Source organism: Eurosta solidaginis, chromosome 5 (genome assembly GCF_040869045.1).
Source record: "Eurosta solidaginis isolate ZX-2024a chromosome 5, ASM4086904v1, whole genome shotgun sequence".
NCBI classification, from domain to species: Eukaryota; Metazoa; Arthropoda; class Insecta; order Diptera; family Tephritidae; genus Eurosta; species Eurosta solidaginis.
The window spans coordinates 218448616-218470573 of NC_090323.1; the positions used below are offsets into that span (position 1 = coordinate 218448616).

Genomic DNA, 21958 nt, shown 5'->3' on the forward strand with positions numbered 1-21958 from the left:
TTACATGAACATTTTACAATCACATGCAATTTTTTTTAGTAGGTTATGAAAAAAACCTTAAAACTCAAAGGCGAAAAAAAGTAAAAAAAATTAATTTTCGCAGGCTCGATAATTATTTTTTTGGGTATGCCTAGTGGAACCTTTTTTCGTGAGCCCAAGTCCTATAGATATCGGTTAATAAATCGACCCAGTCTAATGTACATACCAATATACAATGTATACCAACTGGCGATTCACAGAGCCATTAAACTTTCGTGCTCTCAACAAACAAAAATTATAAACAAATGTGGTCCAAAATACATACATATACATATATCCATTCATTTGAAAGCAAAAAGAATTTGTTTAGATCATCAGAAAATTCTCCTGCTACATGTTTTTTTGTTTTTTGTCTGAGATCCACATGATCCACAATAGAAGCTGGCATAGATTCCATATATAATATCTAGACTAGAGAACATTAGAATATGCAAAAAAGTATCTTTTACTCTCAGAGTACTCTAATGATTTTTTAAAAATAGATTAGTTTTGTTTTGATTATTTTGCTCGAAACTGTGTACATCTATACAAACATATATATTTAAATACTCAACAAACTATTAATGATCTGCTACTGTACACATCACACGCCTAGATCTAAACAGTATACAAGTCAAAAAAACAAATTGTTTAGAAAAAAATGAAAGACTTATTGCCGCTCTCATATGCGGTCGAGGAAATTTTGTATTTCCACAAATTCTTTCTCGGTGTGTAGTGGAGTTACCATGGTATGGATGATAAAGTTCGGTAGCCATGAAATCCATGAGGTCGATAGCTTGCATATTTTGAAAATTTAAGAAATTTGAGTTAGTTCTCTTTAGGTTTAGCTGTGCGATATATTGTAGATAGAAATTGCTCAACTGTTTCTATGTATATCCACATACTATTTTCTTCTTAAAATCACAAATTGAATCTCATTTTCATTTTCAGTATAAAAAATGTCTCACCGCCGTTTGCATGTTGAATAAAATTATAAAGTGAAAAAGCAATTAAATGCATTTGGAACATTATTAATATATTCATTAAGTACACAAATAACTAGTTTACATTATTGATTAAAACGGCGTAACCAATCAATTGCAATTAAAGAGAAAATAAGAAAAAAAGAAAATGTTGTCGCTGAAGAAACGTTTTCCATCGTTAAATAGTTTGGGTGTAAGTGTTTCGAAGAATTTAATGTGCAAAACAAAAACAAACAAATAAAAAAACAGAAAATAATTTTAATAAATCTTGATGCATGCATATATCAACTGCAGTCAGCTATATTTTAAATATGAGCTATTTTACCTATAAATAGTATATATATGTGTATGTACATTAAGCTGCCCCTTAAAAAAAATTTGCTTTGCCGGGCTGAACCTAAAAAAGCAAAATTTCATTTTTGATAACTAGGCATACTTCTAAAATCTCAAGAATTGTTTCGAAACAGTGGCTCAACTCGAGAATCATAGCGTACTCAGCAAAAGAGGGAATTTTTTTAAAAGCAAAAAATGCTATTATTTAAGTTGAAAAAATTTAATTCCCAACTTGTGGTTTTCTACCTGGACTCCAGTGTCAGAATCCATACTACAGTATTTTCACGAAAATAAAATAAAAAATATATAATTTATTTTTGATTAACTACGCTTCATTACTGCTATCAACCACGGGGCCGGGCCAATTCCTGTTCTGCGAAGTGATAAAAGGGAAATGATTTTTCATACATTTGAACCAATTTTTGTGTGAGGTTTTTTTTTCCATTTTATTATTTCACAGAACGTGAATTGGTTCCCAGATGTTTATTTCTCACAATAAACAGTCGCTGGTTTTGGTGGTACCACCTTGGAAATTTTTTTTCAACTCCACCTCAACTCGATATCCAATGTAGGTACATGGAGAAATGTATTTGATAGTCATTTGAGAACTGCACATCCTGTACAAAGGTTGGATAATAATTTGATAATGATAATAACGTTGGAGATCAACTGGATCAAAATTTCTCAAAGGTTGGAAAGTGATTGAAGAATGAAGTTGGATATCAACTGGAGAACTATCTGGTTTAAAAATAATTAAATAATGATGTTGCATATCACTTCCGGAACTAGATATATATTTCGCTAGATAATTTTTTTTCCATGTTTGTTATTTACTTACTTAATTGGCGCTTAACCATTTTTGTTGGGTAAACAAAATCCAGCTGTAGACGTATCCACAAATTATATAGATAATAAAAGACCAATGTTGCCGTACAAAAAAGAGTACCTCTTAAATTGTGACTGCACAACTGCTCAGTAGTTTAACTGGAGTTTAAATTATACTAGGGTTTAAGCAAAATTAGTAAGCTTAGCTTAACCAACTACTGAAAAACCGGGCTTTAATCGTTTACCATGGGAAACAACTTACAGAATTAGATTATGAAGATAAAAATAAGAATTCTAGCGGGCCCGAGAATTTGCGAAGTTATCGACTCTCAAAAAACAAGAAAACGCAATTGTACCATCCAAAAAAACTTCAGTTTGAAGTTGAGTCAATGAAACAGCCAAAACTTGATACTTTTGTAATACAAGTAAATAATGGCAAATAGAGCTGCCGAAAAAGTAAGGTTATGTTGTTGACATCACCTTTGTTATTGCATTATGCATAAAACCCACACTGGTATTCGTATGAAATTTGTAATTTGAAAAAAAAAAAAGTTGATTTTTTGAATATAAATTTTCCGATTACATGTGCTGTACAGTATCGACATATCAAATGAATCTATATAACTTTACTAAATTTGCTATAACATTGCTATTTTTGAACCGATTTTAAAGTGGTTCACGTCATTGTGAAACTATTGATCTATGCTACCTCACTATAATCAAAATCATATAATTTTTTTTATTAAAGCATTTGGCAGAATATCACAGTCTTTAAAGGGATTTATATCGTTTTCGCAGTTCCATCTAAAAAACTGAATTTTTTTTAGATAGTACGAAAATGGCGTTTTCTTGGCTTTTGAAAGTCGATAACTTCGCAAAATCTTAGAACCAATAACATTTTTTCTTATTTTTACCTTAATACTTAATCTAATTCTGTAAGTTTTTTCACGTGACAAATGATAAAAAAATTAAGGATTTTGGTTTATTTTATATAAATTGCTGCACCTTGTACACTCAGAGAAAAAATCGTTCTAAAACGAACGAAAGAAGTTCAAAATTAAGAACATTCTTTGAAAAAACTCTGTTAGGTACGTTTTTTCTTAACTTGTGATCGATGGGCTTGTTTTAAGAACAGTTTTTCCAAGCACACCGTTTGTATTTTATGACCAGTTTGGTATTGATGTGTGAAAAATCTGTGCTCATTTCAAGCACTACTAGGGCTTGATTTAGGATTTTTCGTTCTCACGCTTCGAGAACGATTTGGGGTCGATTTAACATTTTTAGGTCTCAATTTAAGAACGGTTCGTGCTTGATATTTGGTGGGAGGGGAAAGTATTTTTTTAAATATATTTATTTATTTTTTATTAATAATTTTTTTTTTCATAAATAAAAAATATTTATAACAAAAAAATTGTTATTAAAATTCAAAAGTTTTAGAAAAAATGCATAATAAGCATTTTCTCATACATTTCTCTTATTGAGAAATTATTCTTATTTGAAGATGTAATCTGCATATATACTTAAAACATTTCATAACAAGTTTGAGAATTACCTGTGCATATGTGAATGGAACTGAACGAAAAATAAGATTTAAACAAAATAGAACATAAAAAAATTGTTTTAAAAAAATTCAGAGTATGACGGTTATCGAACTCGCGCCACACGCAACATCATAGCCGCTGGGCCACTACAACTGCTTGATAGCTGGTGCCAAATGTTGTATTTAACATTGTAGTGCACACGAATTGTACCGTTTTTTTTCTTGGGCTTAATTTAAGAACATCGTTCTCATTAATAGAACATTTGTTCATATTTTAAGACCAGCCGTTCTCTTTTCAAGAAAATGGTGTCAGTTCAAGAACAAGGTTGTTGTTTTAAGAACAGGTCGTTCGTTTTTCAAGAACAAAAAAGTAAGAACATGAAAAGCTTGAATTGAGTCCGGTGGTGCTGGATTTTAGAACGGCGTTTTTCTCTGAGTGTATACATATGGTTTTCAAAATTTTCAAATACAACGTGCCAGCTCTGAGAGTTATCCAAATCGAGTGAAGTTTTGCACAGCTTAATTTTAGATCATAATTTATTATATTCCGTGCGCCGAACTTAATATTGTAAAAATACAAAGAACGGCTTAATGTACATTAGACTGTTTCAAATAATTTTTATTTTGATGCACGCTCAAACATTTTGTCAAAGAACTTTTAGCACTCATTTAAAATACTAGGATCAAAGTACCGATGCTAGTACTTATACCAGTAAAATAAATCGAGTATACTTGACCGAAGTGAGTACTGACGATGAAGTGCTCGCTAAAAGTTAACCTAGGCGAAATGCAATTTTTTCATATATTTTACAAGTTCCAAACGTTTGTAGCACTCTGACATCTTTTCCATATTAATAATTTTCATGTAGTTTATTATATAGCAACGCTTCTCGCATCCACTCTGTCGTCACCCTTACCAAAAGTGAAAAAAACTATTGATGGTAGCGTGCTCCGCCTACCATACCGTATGCCCTGGGTTCACACCTCAGGCAAAGCAACATCAACATTTTAGAAGAACATTTTTCTAAGCGGGGTCGCCCCTCGGCAGTGTTTGGCAAGCGCTCCGAGTGTATTTCTGCCACGAAAAGCTCTCAGTGAAAACTCACCTACCTTGCAGATGCCGTGCGGAGTCGGCATAAAACATTTAGGTCCCGTCCGGCCAATTTGTAGGGAAAATCAAGAGGAGCACGACGCAAATTGGAAGAGAAGCTCGGCCTTAGATCTCTTCGGAGGTTATCGTGCCTTACATTTATTTAATTTTTTTAAATGAAGTGAACCTAAAATAAAATACAATAATTTTAATTAAAATAAAATAAAGTAAACTAAATTAAATTATATTAAATTAAATTAAAGTTAATTAAATGATGTTGAGTAGGAGCAACAACAGTTAACTTTAATAGTTGGTTGTTATTGGATTTATTTAAACTAAATTAAATTAAATAAATTTAAGTTAAATTAAATAAAATTACTTTCTTGTATTTCGGCCTTTTAGTTAATATATTCAAGGTATGTTTGAGCTCTAGGCCAATATATACATATGTTTATTAAAAGACAGCAAATGTGTTTAAGTAATATATTTGTCGAATGGTTTGTCTTGTCAATAATTCGACTTCAATCTGAAGTCATCTTCAGGAACTTATGACTGCACCTGGTCGACCAGGTGAATATATTAAATTATATTAAATTAAATTAATAAAAATCAAATTAAATTAAAATTCATCGATTTTTTATTGACAAGTTTGTTATCGGCAACTTATAGATTTGCTATCGGTGTGCAAGCATTTTATTATTGGCATGTTATCGGAAAGTTATCGATTTCTTATCGTAATTTGCATCTTGTCGGTTTGTTAACTACGACTCATTGCTTTGTTATAAAACAGATACCTATAAAACTTCAATATAGAATCGAAAGGACATGTGAACCTAACAAGTAGATAGCAAATCGATAGCAAACTGATAACAAAACGAAAATTTGATGATAGTAATCGGCTATCTATAATAAACAGGTAATAAAACAAGTAAAGATGGGGCTGTCTTCTGCTGTTTAATCAAACTGATTTAATGACTAACAGCAGCTGTGTCAAACACCGATATCGTTTAAACCTGGCATAAAACTGCATAAATAAGATAATTGAGATAACGACATTAACAATTCTTTTTGCCTCCTAAGTAAACTGCCTGATTAGAGGAGGATGGCATGGTCGAGCGTCTTCTGTGCGTCTGTCCGGCCTTCGCTAAGCTCATCATTATTACTATCACCGTTACCATCGTAAACATTATTCTCACTATTAAAATCATTACTCCTCGGACACTAATTTGCAAGCAAACCTGACCGAATTACGATAGAAGAAGAACAGAGAACCTACTAAATAGGATAAAAAAGAAATCTTTAGGATCACTGGCACAATCATGTGAAACTGGTCGTTTGGCCTGTATTCTGAGAAAATGTGGATACCCTTAAAAGTATTTGCAGTAGCTTATGTACTTATGTGAATGCCCAGCACTAGCACACATTAGGTTTCTAACTATGGGCAGTTACATATTGCCGAAACTTAAGGAAGTAGCTAAATGCTCTGTAAAAGACATCAGCAGATTTATTGTACGCATCAAATTGTTCGAATAGAGTACCGACTAGCCATACCAAAACATCAGCAATTGGTTCCAGGAGAAATGTGCATCAAAATGGTGCTACTTGGGCTCGGAACTTTGGTGTCCAGTCGGTACAGCAACCAACCAACCAGTCGGCCATTTTTAAGAAAAAACCTTGCGAACTTTTCGCGACAAACTGTACTGACTTTACATTCTATTTCTGTGACTAAACTTCATTTATGTTTGTAATGTTAGATAATGTTTCCAACAGGGTAGGAATTAAAGTTATTTCCGAACAATTATGCTTCAACCCTTGTTAATTTTTTCAATGTTTAATTGGCAAGTATGAGAGAAAGTTGTTCTAAAATATTTTTAAATAAAATTCAATCTAATCTCAAAATATCAACCTTTAAAAAAACTATTTCAATTGCATGTTTGTATGTATGTGACTCCTTAGTAGCAAATAATAAAAAAGTAGGTTACGTATACGCACCGGTACCCGTGTTTTCATATGATACGAATATGTCTGCGAAGATGTACGCGTCATATCCGTCAATCCGTCGCTATCCTAACCTTTTTTTTTTGTTTCTCCTTGTTTTTGAATAAATTCGCAAAAAGAGTTAACGGTGTTTTAATATTCTGATCCAGGACTGTTTAGGCTTTGTTGATCGAAATTTTCGTGTTTACTCTGAAACTTTCTACTTTTGCAGGCCGCGAAAAACACACCTAAATGTTTTTTTTTTCTAAAACGGTCTCGTGTACTTAGATATGTAATTGAAATTTTAATTTAAATGTTTAGTGGCATGAGATCAGCATACTTTAATTTAGTTACTTCTATATACAGTCATACATATGTATATATGAACTTATTTATAAAATAATTTCCTTTTGCGTACACAAACATATATGTATATTAGAGCGGGTCAAATTGTATGGATGGATTTTTTCCCATCAGGAGTATAGCAAAAACGTAATCTACAGATGATTCTAAGAAAAATTGCTGAAGACACCATAGCTCTAAGTCCGATTACGAGGTCCCGACTTTTGCAAAATTGATATTTTCTCATAATTTAAGCCTGATATCTCTACTAAAATTCAAAAACACTATATATATTAATACAGATTATGAAATATACGTAAAATACCTTTAAAGTAAGCCCAATATGATATTTTTCCTATAATTCTATCAGAAGCTATGAAGATTTTTTAGCCAAACCCTACATTCAAATGCAAAATATCTATTTTGGAAAAGTCGGGACCTCGAAATCGGGCTTCGAGCTATTTTTCTTAGAATCATCTGTAGATTACGTTTTTGCTATACTCCTTAAGGGCAACAAATTTGACCCCCTCTAATGTATATGTATGTATATAGGGCAAGGGCCATGTATGTAAGTACATATATACATACATAGGTAAACATTTTTATTGTTATTGGGTTTTGTGATTGCTATTTAACTTCATATATATCAGTGAGTTTTACAGCTTCGGCTCACGCTCAATTCTCACGGGAATGCTCTGGATCATTGAGAGACTTGAGAAGCAGATGTCGTGAAATTTCCGCACACGTGAAATGTTATAGGCAGATGTCGCCGCTGTTTTTCATTTAACTCATACGGCGAAAGGCTAAGCAGCGACATCTATCTTTGAAAAAGTAGGTATATTGAAGGCCGCGTTGCCAACCTAAAAGAAGTAATTAACAAATTATCTGGCTCACAAATTGAACCAGACTTCTATCTGGATTTATCTGGCTCAAATCGTTGTTGTTGCATTTACATGCAAAATTATTTATCTGGCTCAGGATTTTGCCACCGGATGATAGCATATGTATGTGTATATGCATATTTGGTACAAATTATTTGCCATGACCTATGTACAGTGATGTTCCATGAAACAGAGCCACGTACTATCAAAATCGTATAAATTAAAGAAAACAAGGGAACCTATGGATTCAAAGTTTTTTTATTAATAGGTAGAAAAAGTTTATTTATAGATTTCACATTGATACATCAATTCAACTGACTAATGTTCCTTGCCCACAAATTTCTAAACTTGTAATATTCTTCTATGGGTGTGACATAAAATAAAGCCAGACGAAATTTCTTACCTTTGGTTGTGCCCCCCCAGCGGGTTAGGGGGCTTAGAATATACCCGCGGTAGGTATGCCTGTCGTAAGAGGCGAGTAAAATACCAAATTTATTCAAGGGATTGTGTAGCGCAACCCTCTCAAGGGGTTGCCAGCGTAATATATAGCTTCTCCAACACAATTGTCAACCTCACCTACCCGTGGCGAATCCTGTTTCATTAACAGCTGAGGCTCTACCGACTCCGAACTCCTGATGGATCTAGGGGGTGGGAGGGGGGTATGGCCTAGAAGGTTTCATGTGCTCATTTCCAAATCGTTCCCGAGATGGTTGGGCTAGTACCTTTATGGCGCTTGTTACCGGAACGTACCGGATCTGCATCCGGCAAAAGACCATCAACATAGATAACACTCCCCAAGGTCTTCGGTGAGTGGCCTTATCGCTCCAACAACAACAACAACTTTGCTTGTGTCCCGTGATGTGACTGCTTGAAATTCCACTAAATTGTGAATAGAAATTGATGTAAGACACTTGATTTGAGCGCAATACTTGGTAGAGTGTTATTGCTGACTGCTGAGCTATGACTGAGCCCCTAATCCCCTAGTTCTTGACAGGAATTCGCAGGGCTGCACCCATAGTTGCACCCTAAGAATACTTTTTATGCTCAAATAACTGACTGCGAGAGTGATTTTTATAACTACACATCCATTTTTAACATGCTTATATTAGCTTTACTTGTATGTATGCTTGTTTGTAACCCTCTATGCTAGGCTCGCAAAGGAGTGTTAGACCCATCTAGCGGCAATTATTGAAGACTCGCTACAGTGGTGAAATAACTCGCTATAAAAGAAGTTATGCCTAATAGCGGAGACACGAACCTCCGTGCTACGGTGCTATCAACATCAAATATCTTAGTGGATTGTAGATACTAAAACGATACCATATTGGCGTGTTTTTATACTCAGTTGAGCAGAGCTCACAGAGTATATTAACTTTGATTGGATAACGGTTGGTTGTACAGGTATAAAGGAATCGAGATAGATATAGACTTCCATATATCAAAATCATCAGGATCGAAAAAAAATTGGATTGAGCCATGTCCGTCCGTCCGTCAGTCCGTCCGTTAACACGATAACTTGAGTAAATTTTGAGGTATCTTGATGAAGTTTGGTACGTGGGTTCCTGAGCACTCATCTCAGATCGCTATTTAAAATGAACCAAATCGGACCATTACCACGCCCACTTTTTCGATATCGAAAATTTCGAAAAACACAAAAAGTGCGATAATTCATTACCAAAGACAGATAAAGTGATGAAGCTTGGTAGGTGAGTTGAACTTATAACGCAGAATAGAAAATTAGTAAAATTTTGGACAATGGGCATGGCACCGCCCACTTTTAAAAGAAGGTAATTTAAAAGTTTTGCAAGCTGTAATTTGGCAGTCGTTGAAGATATCATTATGAAATTTGGCAGGAACGTTACTCCTATTACTATATGTATGCTTAATAAAAATTAGCAAAATCGGAGAACGACCACGCCCACTTTTAAAAAAAGTTTTTTTTTAAAGTCAAGTTTTAACAAAAAATTTAATATCTTTACAGTATATATGTAAATTATGTGAACATTCAACTCCAGTAATGATATGGTGCAACAAAATGCAAAAATAAAAGAAAATTTTAAAATGGGCGTGGCTCCGCCATTTTTCATTTAATTTGTCTAGGATACTTTTAATGCCATAAGTCGAACAAGAATTTACCAATCCTTGTGAAATTTGGTAGGGGCTTAGATTCTGGGACGATAACTTATTTCTGTGAAAAAGGGCGAAATCGGTTGAAGCCACGCCCAGTTTATATACACAGTCGGTCGTCTGTCCTTCCGCTCGGCCGTTAACACGATAACTTGAGCAAAAATCGATATATCTTTACTAAACTCAGTTCACGTATTTATCTGAACTCACTTTGTATTGGTATTAAAAATGGGCGAAATCCGACTATGACAACGCACACTTTTTCGATATCGAAAATTTCGAAAAATGAAAAAAATGCCATAATTCAATACCAAACACGAAAAAAGGGATGAAACATGCTGATTGGATTGGTTTTTTGACGCAAAATATAAACTTTAGAAAAAACTTTGTAAAATGGGTGTGACACCTACCATAAGAAGTAGAAGAAAATGAAAAAGTTCCGCAGGGCGAAATAAAAACCCTTGAAATCTTGGCAGGAATACTTTTCGTGGTATTATATATATAAATAAATTAGCGGTATCCAACAGATGATGTTCCGGGTAACCCTGGTCCACATTTTGGTCGATATCTGGAAAAGCCTTCACATATAAAACTACCACCACGCCTCATTAATACCTTTAATTTGATACCTATATCGTACAAACACATTCTAGAGTCACCCCTGGGCCACCTTTATGGCTATATCTCGAGAAGGCGTCCACCTATAGAACTAAGGCCCACTCCCTTTTAAAATACTCATTAATACCTTTCGTTTGATACCCATGTTATACAAACGCATTCTAGAGTCACCCCTTGTCTACCTTTATGCCGATATCGCGAAAAGGCGACCACCTATACAACTAAGCCCCACGCCCTTTTAAAATACTCATTAACACCTTTTATTTGATACCCATATCGTACAAACATATTCTAGAGTCACCCCTGGTCCACCTTTATGGCTATATCTCGAGAAGGCGTCCACCTATAGAACTAAGGCCCACTCACTTTTAAAATACTCATTAATACCTTTCGTTTGATACCCATGTTGTACAAACGCATTCTAGAGTCACCCCTTGTCCACCTTTATGCCGATATCGCGAAAAGGCGACCACCTATACAACTACCACCACTTCCTTTTAAAAGCCTCATTAATACCTTTAATTTGATACCCATATCGTACAAACATATCATATAGTCACCCCTGGTCCACCTTTATGGCGATATCTCGAAAAGCCGTCCACCCCACGCCCTTTTGAAATACTCATTAACACCTTTCGTTTGATACCCATATTGTACAAACGCATTCTAGAGTCACCCCTGGTCCACCTTTATGGCGATATCTCGAAAAGGCGTTCACCTATAGAACTAAGGCCCACTCCCTTTTAAAATGCTCAATAACCCCTTTCATTTGATACTCATATCGTACAAACAAATTCTAGGGTCACCCCTGGTCCACCTTTATGGCGATATCTCGAAACGGCGTTCACCTATGGAACTAAGGATCACTTCCTTTTAAAATACTCATTAACACCTTTCATTTGGTACCCATATCGTACAAACAAATTCTAGAGTCACCCTTGGTCCACCTTTATGCCGATATCTCGAAAAGGCGACCACCTATACAACTACCACCACTCCCTTTTAAAACCCTCATTAATACCTTTAATTTGATACCCATATCGTATAAACACATTCTAGAGTCACCCCTGGTCCACCTTTTTGGCGATATCTCGAAAAGGCGTCCACCTATGGAACTAAGGCCCACTCCCTTTTAAAATGCTCAATAACCCCTTTCATTTGATACCCATATCGTACAAACAAATTCTAGGGTCACCCCTGGTCCACCTTTATGGCGATATCTCGAAACGGCGTTCACCTATGGAACTAAGGATCACTCCCTTTTAAAATACTCATTAACACCTTTCATTTGGTACCCATATCGTACAAGCAAATTCTAGAGTCACCCCTGGTCCACCTTTATGCCGATATCTCGAAAAGGCGACCACCTATACAACTACCACCACTCCCTTTTAAAACCTTCATTAATACCTTTAATTTAATACCCATATCGTACAAACAAATTCTAGAGTCACACCTGGTCCACCTTTATGGCGATATCTCGAAAAGGCGTCCACCTATGGAACTAAGGCCCACTCCCTTTTAAAATGCTCAATAACCCCTTTCATTTGATACCCATATCGTACAAACAAATTCTAGGGTCACCCCTGGTCCACCTTTATGGCGATATCTCGAAACGGCGTTCACCTATGGAACTAAGGATCACTCCCTTTTAAAATACTCATTAACACCTTTCATTTGGTACCCATATCGTACAAGCAAATTCTAGAGTCACCCCTGGTCCACCTTTATGCCGATATCTCGAAAAGGCGACCACCTATACAACTACCACCACTCCCTTTTAAAACCTTCATTAATACCTTTAATTTAATACCCATATCGTACAAACAAATTCTAGAGTCACACCTGGTCCACCTTTATGGCGATATAGAACTAAGACCCACACCCTTTTAAAATACTCATTAACACCTTTCGTTTTATACCCATATTGTACAAACGCATTCTAGAGTCACCACTGGTCCACCTTTATGCCAATATCTCGGAAAGGCGACCACCTATACAACTGCCACCACTCCCTTTTAAAACCCTCATTAATACCTTTAATTTGATACCCATATCGTATAAACACATTCTAGAGTCACCCCTGGTCCACCTTTTTGGCGATATCTCGAAAAGGCGTCCACCTATAGAACTAAGCCCCACGCCCTTTTAAAATACTCATTAACACCTTTCGTTTGATACCCATATTGTACATACGCATTCTAGAGTCACCCCTGGTCCACCTTTATGCCGATATCTCGAAAAGGCGACCACCTATACAACTACCACCACTCCCTTTTAAAACCCTCATTAATACCTTTAATTTGATACCCATATCGTACAAACACATTCTAGAGTCACACCTGGTCCACCTTTATGGCGATATCTCGAAAAGGCGTCCACCTATGGAACTAAGGCCCACTCCCTTTTAAAATGCTCAATAACCCCTTTCATTTGATACCCATATCGTACAAACAAATTCTAGGGTCACCCCTGGTCCACCTTTATGGCGATATCTCGAAACGGCGTTCACCTATGGAACTAAGGATCACTCCCTTTTAAAATACTCATTAACACCTTTCATTTGGTACCCATATCGTACAAGCAAATTCTAGAGTCACCCCTGGTCCACCTTTATGCCGATATCTCGAAAAGGCGACCACCTATACAACTACCACCACTCCCTTTTAAAACCTTCATTAATACCTTTAATTTAATATCCATATCGTACAAACAAATTCTAGAGTCAACCCTGATTCACCTTTATGGCGTTATCCCTAAATGGCGTCCACCTATTGAACTATGGCCCACTCCCTCTTAAAATACTCTTTAATACCTTTCATTTGATACACATGTCATACAAACACATTCTAGGGTTACCCTCGGTCCATTTTCCCACATGGTTATTTTCCCTTATGTTGCCACCATAGCTCTCAACTGAGTATGTAATGTTCGGTTACACCCGAACTTAACCTTCCTTACTTGTTTTTAGTTATTTTAAACTATATTTATTACTTATTACATTAGGGTCTAACGACTGTGGTGGTCAGCTCAAACGTTCTATGTTTTTTTTTTTTATCAGAACGAGTCGTTTGCTTGTTTTCACATGCTCGTTATTTTTGTTGAGACGTTCATAGAAATTTCATGTTAAACATTGTATATAATTAAGTATGTTCACACAAAGTTCTGTTGTATTACAGAGCATTCCTCATAATTCGCTAAAAATTAGTAATTGTTCGATTCATGTCAAAACCATTACGGCCCTATCGCTACGTTTTGCTAATTTGAAAGTGTTCTAAAGAAAAAATTTGATGTTGCCGGATCTTCGCTGTGATTTTGTCTCACCAAATAATGACTGTTCACTTGATTAGTGTTCAATAGCTTTGATACAAAAATTTAACCTTCTTTTCACATATACTGTGTTCCCATATTTCTTTTTGGGGTTATGTCGGATGCTTTACCGTGCAATAGGATTTGAAACCATTAAACCATACCATGATTCGCGGTGTTTAATATACCACCTTGCTAGCTACCCAAGCTGAATAAACACTTACGCGAAAACGGGCTGGGTTTGACCGTCACAGTTGTTGGACTATAATCATCCAAAAACTTTACGACTAGAGTAATTCGGGAAAGTAGAATTGGCGCATCCCTGCCAAATCCTAACAAAATCTAGTAGATTTCAGGTCCAGACATTGCTCATAAGCTAGCGAAAATAATGGTATGGTTTCTACGAAATTACTGATCTGTTGCTACTCTTTTGGGCCTCTCAGTATTTTTGCTGTAACATTATCGACAGTGATTTGGCCGATTCTTCCCTCGATTAACTGTCGGTTCTGGCTCCATCGCGGGCATTTGCAGAATGTTTGTTCAGCATCCTCCCTCTGGATCCCCGTAACCGCACTTAGGATCTTCGGCCTTTATATTTTTTGGGGTGACGTAGTTATTTACCTCGCAAAGCTTATGGTGCTCTATGCTTCAACATCTGTTTATAGTTTCGCTTTCCATCTGCCCTGTTGCTCATTTTTCTACCGTTCTTGCCACAAGAAACGTTTCTTTTCTACTCTTTTTACTAACGACTTTCATGCGCTCTTGATCCGTGTAATAGGTTGGTGGGAATTGTTTCGCTTGTCACTTATACGGCTGCTCCTGATACCGCGCGATAAGCGGTAGATACTCTCAGAGCTGCTGTTCGCCGTACAGCTGTTAGAAGCTCACAACGATGCCCACAGTGGATAGGGTGATGTCCATCAACGGTTTCCTTTTGTTTTTTGTTAGTCCTTCGATGTTTGCTATCAGCCACTCAGCAAATATACCTGTTTACATGCCGTCTCAGTCGCATGTTGAATTTGTCCCGAATATGTCAGTCGGGAGTCTAACCTTACTCCTTAATAGCTGACTACCTTCTCTGATGTTTCAAAGCTAATTTCTTGCGGTATGCGCTTTTTTAGTAGGAGTATTAACTCTGTTTTTTCCGATGCCAACTGGACTTCACGCGAGTTAAGCTACGCCTTTGTGCGTATCATGACTAGATTGAGCTTTATGCGTGCTTCTTGTGTTCCGGGCTCTAATGACTGCAGTAATGCCGTCTGCGAATGGAAATAATAATGAATTATTAGGCATTTCAATATTGAAAATTCCATCGTAACTGGCATCCTGCTCCGCATGTGACTTTCATGGAACTCGGGCCCTCTGAGGTTTGTGATAGGTAGCAAGGTCGCGATGTTGACAGCGTGTCTTTCGTCTAAGGCTGCAAAAGGTACAACTCGCTTTGATTTGGCATAACCTCGCTGTGTTATTTCTACGCTTGTAAGAACATCTTCAATTGCCCCTAAAGTACATTTTGCAGGCCTGCAGCCATAGTCCTCCTTATCGTTGTACAGCGTCTACTAAACGTGGTTTTAGGAGCCTTTCAAAAAGTACTCCGGCAGCTTCAAGCATACATAACCGCCAGTATGCTGATGAGGAGGCGGGTTTCTCTCTTTACCAATTAACACAAGCTTCAGATTTTTCCATTCTTCGGGGAAAAATCCGTCCTCTACACATGTATTACACATATCCAGGATAATTTCTGGGAGCATTTTTTCAATTTCCTTTATTGCTTCTGCTGGTATGCCATCTGGCCCTGAGGCCTTATTATCTTTCCAGCTTTTTACTGCAAAATATATCTCTGTTGAGGTAAATAAAGTGTGCTTAAGAGGAAATTACTATCTTCCCTTATTTCGTGGGTGGGGAAAAGTGCTTTTACTATTTTATCCATTTGAACTGTATCTAACTTCGGTGCTATTTCTTTTTCTTGTATGACTCTGTTTCTACAGTAGCTTGTTCCTGTCTGGCCCTTTTATATACTCTTCTTAAGCGTAAGTAGTTTCGTCTTATCTCTGCTATGTCTTCCGTCCAGAAGTAAACGCTGTTTATTTTGTAGCATTGACATAAATTTGCTGCTCTTAATTGGCTCCAGATATGCTCTCCGATACCATCGTAATATCTTCGCAGCCCGGCCAATGAGTCAGAGTTTATGACTGTTAGTTCCAGCCTAGCCGCTATGTCCAGAACCCGTCTTCATCTTGGATAACTAATTGGCTTTTCCCATTCACAGCTCTCTAGTTATCGTCACCCGCTATGATCACCGCTCCGCCCATTTCTCGGGCCGTGTCCTCAATATCGTCAAGTTTTTGTTGGAACTCCAGTATGCTAGCCCTGGGTGTCAGGTAACTATTGATTATTGTGGAGTGCTGATATTGGGCCAAGACGTACGTGGTTTCGTTGCCTATCTTAGTATGAAAAGCCCCTCTTCCAGACGCCAACCAGAATGTAGCGGTTCCAGTGCGGTCTTCCAGGGAGCAGCCGGCGTCTTTTCGTTTATATTACAGAGTAGTGCACTTGTTTATGTTAAGGTAAACTAATTTGTTATTTCCAAAGTGTCACAACATCCAAAACAGAGGCTGAAACCACAACACAATATCGCATAGTGTGAAACTCACCCAACGAACGTGCCAGTATGAATTTGTTTCCTATTCAATATTCATTTGGTTTGCTAAATAGCTTTTGTTGCTGGCTTCACCCCAATCAACACGATATTGATCTCTGTGGTGGTGGAACGTTCGCCCTCTCATTCATTACCTCGTATTTTCGTGTATAAGAGAGAGGGTTGCAGTTTCATACCATTCTTATTGCTATTTTTATAAGCTATACAAAGCGTACAGAAATGTATGTATGTACATAAGGGTGGTCCCTGAATGCAATATTTTCTATGCGAACATAGACTGCTCCAGCGATACGGAAAGACTGAGGAAAGTCCTATCTAAAGTTGGTACAGTCAGGGTACTGACAAAATAGGACGACTGGGAATGATCACAGAGTAGCGAAGAGTCACTCGAGGCGCTACTTAACACACTTCCCATAAGGATGTTAGTCGGAAGAATTTTGTAACAACATCTACACTTCAAATACGGAGCGAGAAGTCCCAAATTAAATGGGCGACAAAAAATGTGTCAACTTAAAATCTCCTTTTTCAGATGAGACATTCTCTGCTATGTTGCAGATGGTAGGTGGAACGATTGTAGAATGGTTTAGAACTATCGTTGAGGGTTGCATAAAACTGAGAACGAATAGAATAGTATTCATATCGAAAGCGGGAAGAACCAGTGATCTGCACCCGAAAGACTACATCTTTTCGGCTCCAAACCCTAGAGAAATTAAGATACGTATATATTGTAACGAACTTTGGGAAATTCCGCTTATTTGAAACCTTCTGCTAACATTCGAATCGCTAAACTGTTGAATAAATCACTCCAATATTCTGTATTGCAAAATGGCATTTATTAGACTACTTTGGGAGTAGTACAATTATACTTCACAATTAAACTTCACTTCGCAACTGATAGCGTGTTTAAATCAAACTGATTACTGATTCTCAGCTTGTGCTGCTTTTATACTCTCCGTTGCTTCATTCTCATATTTCTACTAAAGTCTAGAACGTTTCGCCATTTAGAACTGCTGTATCTCCTGCTTGGTAATTGAGCTACATATATGCGTGTGTATGTGTGAGTAACAACTTCGGCTGACTACATCTGTGTGTGAGTTATCTCTTCGTTGCCTTATATGTATGTGTGTAAATGATGATTGATTTGATGTACACAAGAGTGGCAGCTTGCTGTGTTGTTGTTATGCCTTTATTTACTAATAACATAGTGATGTTAAAATTCGCCACAATATATATAATCAAATATGAATGAAGCATTATTCTCTTCAAAGTAACATGCTTAAGTTAAGGGCATGTCGGCGAATACTGCATTGCATAGGGTTTCCATGAATATAGATAACGCCATGGAACACCAGAAATATGCCCTAGGTGTTTTTTTGTCTCGAAACGTGCAATCATCGACAGTCAACTCGATTGAAGTTCATCCGGGCTTGACAAATTGGATAGGCTCTATGTTAAGCTGCAGAACGAAGTCGCAATGAGGCCACAAAATCTGTAAACAGAGAGTTAAACTCACGCTGATAGATCAGCCCAACCGCCAACGCCGAAAAAACCGATCCAATATTATTTACTACGAGATATAAGGTCTCTAATTGGGCTTGGAGGGGTAACTCTATAAGAAAAGTGCAGCACAAAATATTCAGGAATTTTGCTAGATAGTATGTTGTTGTGGAAATTCATGCGGAAGAGAGAGCGAATAAATCCTTTGTGGTACTGTATTCATGCAAGAATATGCTACAGTGCACGTGGGGCTTGTCGGCAAAACTTTCTCATTGCGTATTAACGGGAATAGTCAGTGTGGCTAACTCGAGAGAGCTTCTATAGTCAAGTATACGCTAATTCTCAAGGTTTGGTGCGTCGACCCCTGCTCCTTAGCGCCAGACAATTTACAATACTGCAGAGTTCTCCATGAGGGCTCTCATAATCCCTCTGATTCGTAACCTTCTCCACTCTTTTTCTCTCATTGGATTCACCTGCCGTTTCATAACGAACTTTGTTAATTTTCTGCCAATCTTGCTCCCCGAGTCCGACGCATCGCTTATGGCGCTTTGGCATGCTCTCGCTCATGACTCTGTTTTTCCTCTGTTTTTCTAGTTATCAACGCAATTTATCGGGAAGATTGCGTTGAAATACAGCCCCATATACCCTCTGGCTGCAAATCATCCACAGTTCTTGGTCAACAAAATTCCACCGTCCTCATAACAAGCAGAACGGCGTGGATGGAATGCCCTAGAGCTCTCTCTCTCTCTCTCTCTCTCGGGAGTTTTGAAAGTGTTGCGTAACCTGTTTCGTTAAACCTAAGCCGACAACCAACAATACTGTAACGAATTCTGGGTATTTCTGATATTTATGCACCTTCTGCTAACGTTCGTATCGCTGAACTGTCGAATAAATAACTGCAATATTCAGCCACCGTGGTGTGATGGTAGCGTGCTCCGCCTACCACACCGTATGCCCTGGGTTCAACTCCCGGGCAAAGCAACATCAAAATTTTAGAAATAAGATTTTTCAATTAGAAGAAATTTTTCTAAGCGGGGTCGCCCCTCGGCAGTGTCTGGCAAGCGCTCCGATTGTATTTCTGCCATGAAAAGCTCTCAGTGAAAACTCATCTGCCTTGCAGATGCCGTTCGGAGTCGGCATAAAATATGTAGGTCCCGTCCGGCCAATTTGTAGGGAAAAATCAAGAGGAGCACGACGCAAATTGGAAGAGAAGCTCGGCCTTAGATCTCTTCGGAGGTTATCGCGCCTTACATTTATTTATTTTATTCAGTATTGCAATATGGTCTTTATTTATTCTACTTTGGGAGTAGTACAATTATACTTCAATATCACGTACTTCACAACTAATGCGTGTCTAAATCAAACTGATTAGTTATTACTCAGCCTGTGCTGCTTTTATACTCTCTGTTGCCTCGACTGCATATTTCTCCAAAGGCCTAGACGTTTCACCTCTAGAACTGTTGAATCTCCTGCTTAGTAATTGAGCTACATACCTATATATGTGTGTATGTATGAGTAAGAACTTCGGCTGATGACTACGTGTGTGTGTGAGATATCTCTTCGTCGTTCATTTACACAAGTGTAGCTTGCTTTAATGTTTTTGTTGTTGTGCCTTTATTTACTAACAGCTTAGTGATACTAAAATTCGCCAGAATATGATGAAATTTTCTTTATATTTTATATGGTGTCGAAAAATATAACTACAGTTAGTAATGTCAATACTTTTTTGTTGAATTGAATCGACTATCTAAAAAAAAAGTGGGCAGACGCTACCACTACATCAAGTCGATAGAGGCTTCCGAAAAAATTCTGGTTCTATGTAGTTCCCAAAATGTCTCTGTTATCCGCCCCTGCATACTTATTAGTAAGACGTCGTCAGTAAAAGCATACATGGACGTGCGAGCTTATGGACTAAACATCTAAGAACGTTCTGTCTTAGTGTATTGCGTTCGCGAGGTCAAGATTTTAGCTTCTACGGGCGGCAAAGTCGCCAGATTTCGAGGTCTGTTGAACTAGGTCTGTTAAACTAGGTCTTAGAAAACTTACAGAACGAATTTATTAAATAACATAAGTCCTGGTACCTAATTGGGGGCTTTCCCTTTGGTCGTCAAACACATGCTTGACACATTGAGTCTATGTGACGTCTTCACTGACCGGTTAGTTCCACCTAACCTAACCTACCGTCTGAAGAGCTGAGCCTGGGACAATTGTTTACTTATTGTTTAAAGACCACCCTAATGTAATCACCGAGCAAGGAAAATGCAACGAAGCATAGAAAATTTGTAGAAAGCAAGTGCAGCATGAAATTTCAACATTCACATTAATAATGCTTCCTTCCATATGCACATGAAAAAAAAAATTCGAAAAATATCCTCAAACATTGTGTATTTACTTAATTGCTTACTGCCCTATTGACTTGTCCAAAGGACATTTTTTCATAACAAATTTTGCTTTTGATATATGCAAGGGTGGCAAATATTTACTATAGGGTTATTGAATATTATGCTTAGGGTAAAGGTTCGTGACATTTTTGCATTTAAGTATGCTAACGATTGCAAATATTTCGAATTCATTTTAATTGATCAGTATTGTTTAAACTTTACTCAAGCTTCGATTATCAAACGTGGAGGTTTTTAATGTATGTAAGAACCTCTTTATGCTTTTCACTCCACATCACGAAATAACTAAGAGTCACGCCACCTAGATGATAAAGTATCTGCCTTGCCAAAGCGAAGTATTTGCAGAGATTGTGAATCGGCGTTTCATCCTCCAGTTCACACAAGCGAAAGATTTGTGCAAGGAATAGTTTTGTTTTACTTAGGTGATATCGTAGCCCTCAGTGACCCGTATAGCACCCAATGAGAGTTCGTAAACCCTCCTGCTGCGAGAATGAATAATTTGGCCTTTTCCTTGGGGCATTCAATGTAGTGTGGTCTGAGCTACCTTGTTTCCCAGGTACCTTTGGCTTTCCTAGTATGTGCCTTTGTGAGTCTGGACCATAGAATGCTTCTTAAACACCCTGCTTGGTAGGTAGTCTACATGTTTATTACCTTCGTGTTTCTGATGCCCGAGGCCTATCCAGATAAAACCTAGTTTTTGGCTCCCAGATCATTTACCAATCCAATACATTCCTTCACTAGCTTAGAAGAAATTGTGGAGGACTGCAAAGCATGTAACGTTGCCTGGCTGTCAGACATAATGAGGACCCTCCTCGCGGACAAGCCTCTACGTAGACATCATTTAACAAAGAGTCCAGTACAGCTCTTCTTGATTTCTTTAAGGTATCATTTAATGAGCATTCCAAGTGAGAGCTCTGTCTAGTGTAACCCCTTGGTATTCTGCGTCCATTGAGAATCGGATATTGGTGCCACCAAGGGTTGGTTCTGGCATGGATAGTTTTCTTCTCCGGTATAATGCACTGGGTCAGTTTCTGGATTGATACACAATCGCGTCAACTTTCTATGATGTGGAGGGCTTGTTGCATATGATTGGATATTGTTTCCGCGTGCATCTCTGTCATCTGCATACCCTTGTGTGTCAAATCCATTTGATTTCAGTAACTGAGGGAGGTCATCTATGACTAAGGTCGCCCTTGAAGGCATCCTCTAGTGGCCCCAATTGACTCAGTTGCTCCTCCCAGCTCAATACTGATTTTGCTTTCCTTTAGCATGGATAGCACCCAACGAATAATCATTAGGCTTACATTCTTGACAATCATAGCTTGTTCGAAAGCTTGGTGTGTAGTGTTAACGAAAGCCC

At 37.5% G+C, this 21958-nt stretch overlaps 1 protein-coding gene across 13 annotated transcripts in view; it reads left to right on the forward strand.

Annotated features, from left to right (window-relative positions):
- The window catches only part of Ank2 (Ankyrin 2), a 278001-nt gene that overhangs the window by 24998 nt on the left and 231045 nt on the right, over positions 1–21958 (forward strand). The window contains exon 1 of one of the 13 annotated variants that reach the window (XM_067788342.1): positions 955–1194. The exons of 10 other annotated variants lie outside the window; for them this stretch is intronic. In XM_067788342.1, coding sequence (XP_067644443.1) covers positions 1150–1194 — 45 coding nt within the window. In that variant the 5' untranslated portion in view covers positions 955–1149. Of the gene's footprint in view, positions 1–954; positions 1195–21958 lie in introns of those variants that run through there. 2 more of the 13 variants (XM_067788343.1, XM_067788344.1) reach the window with 2 other exon arrangements.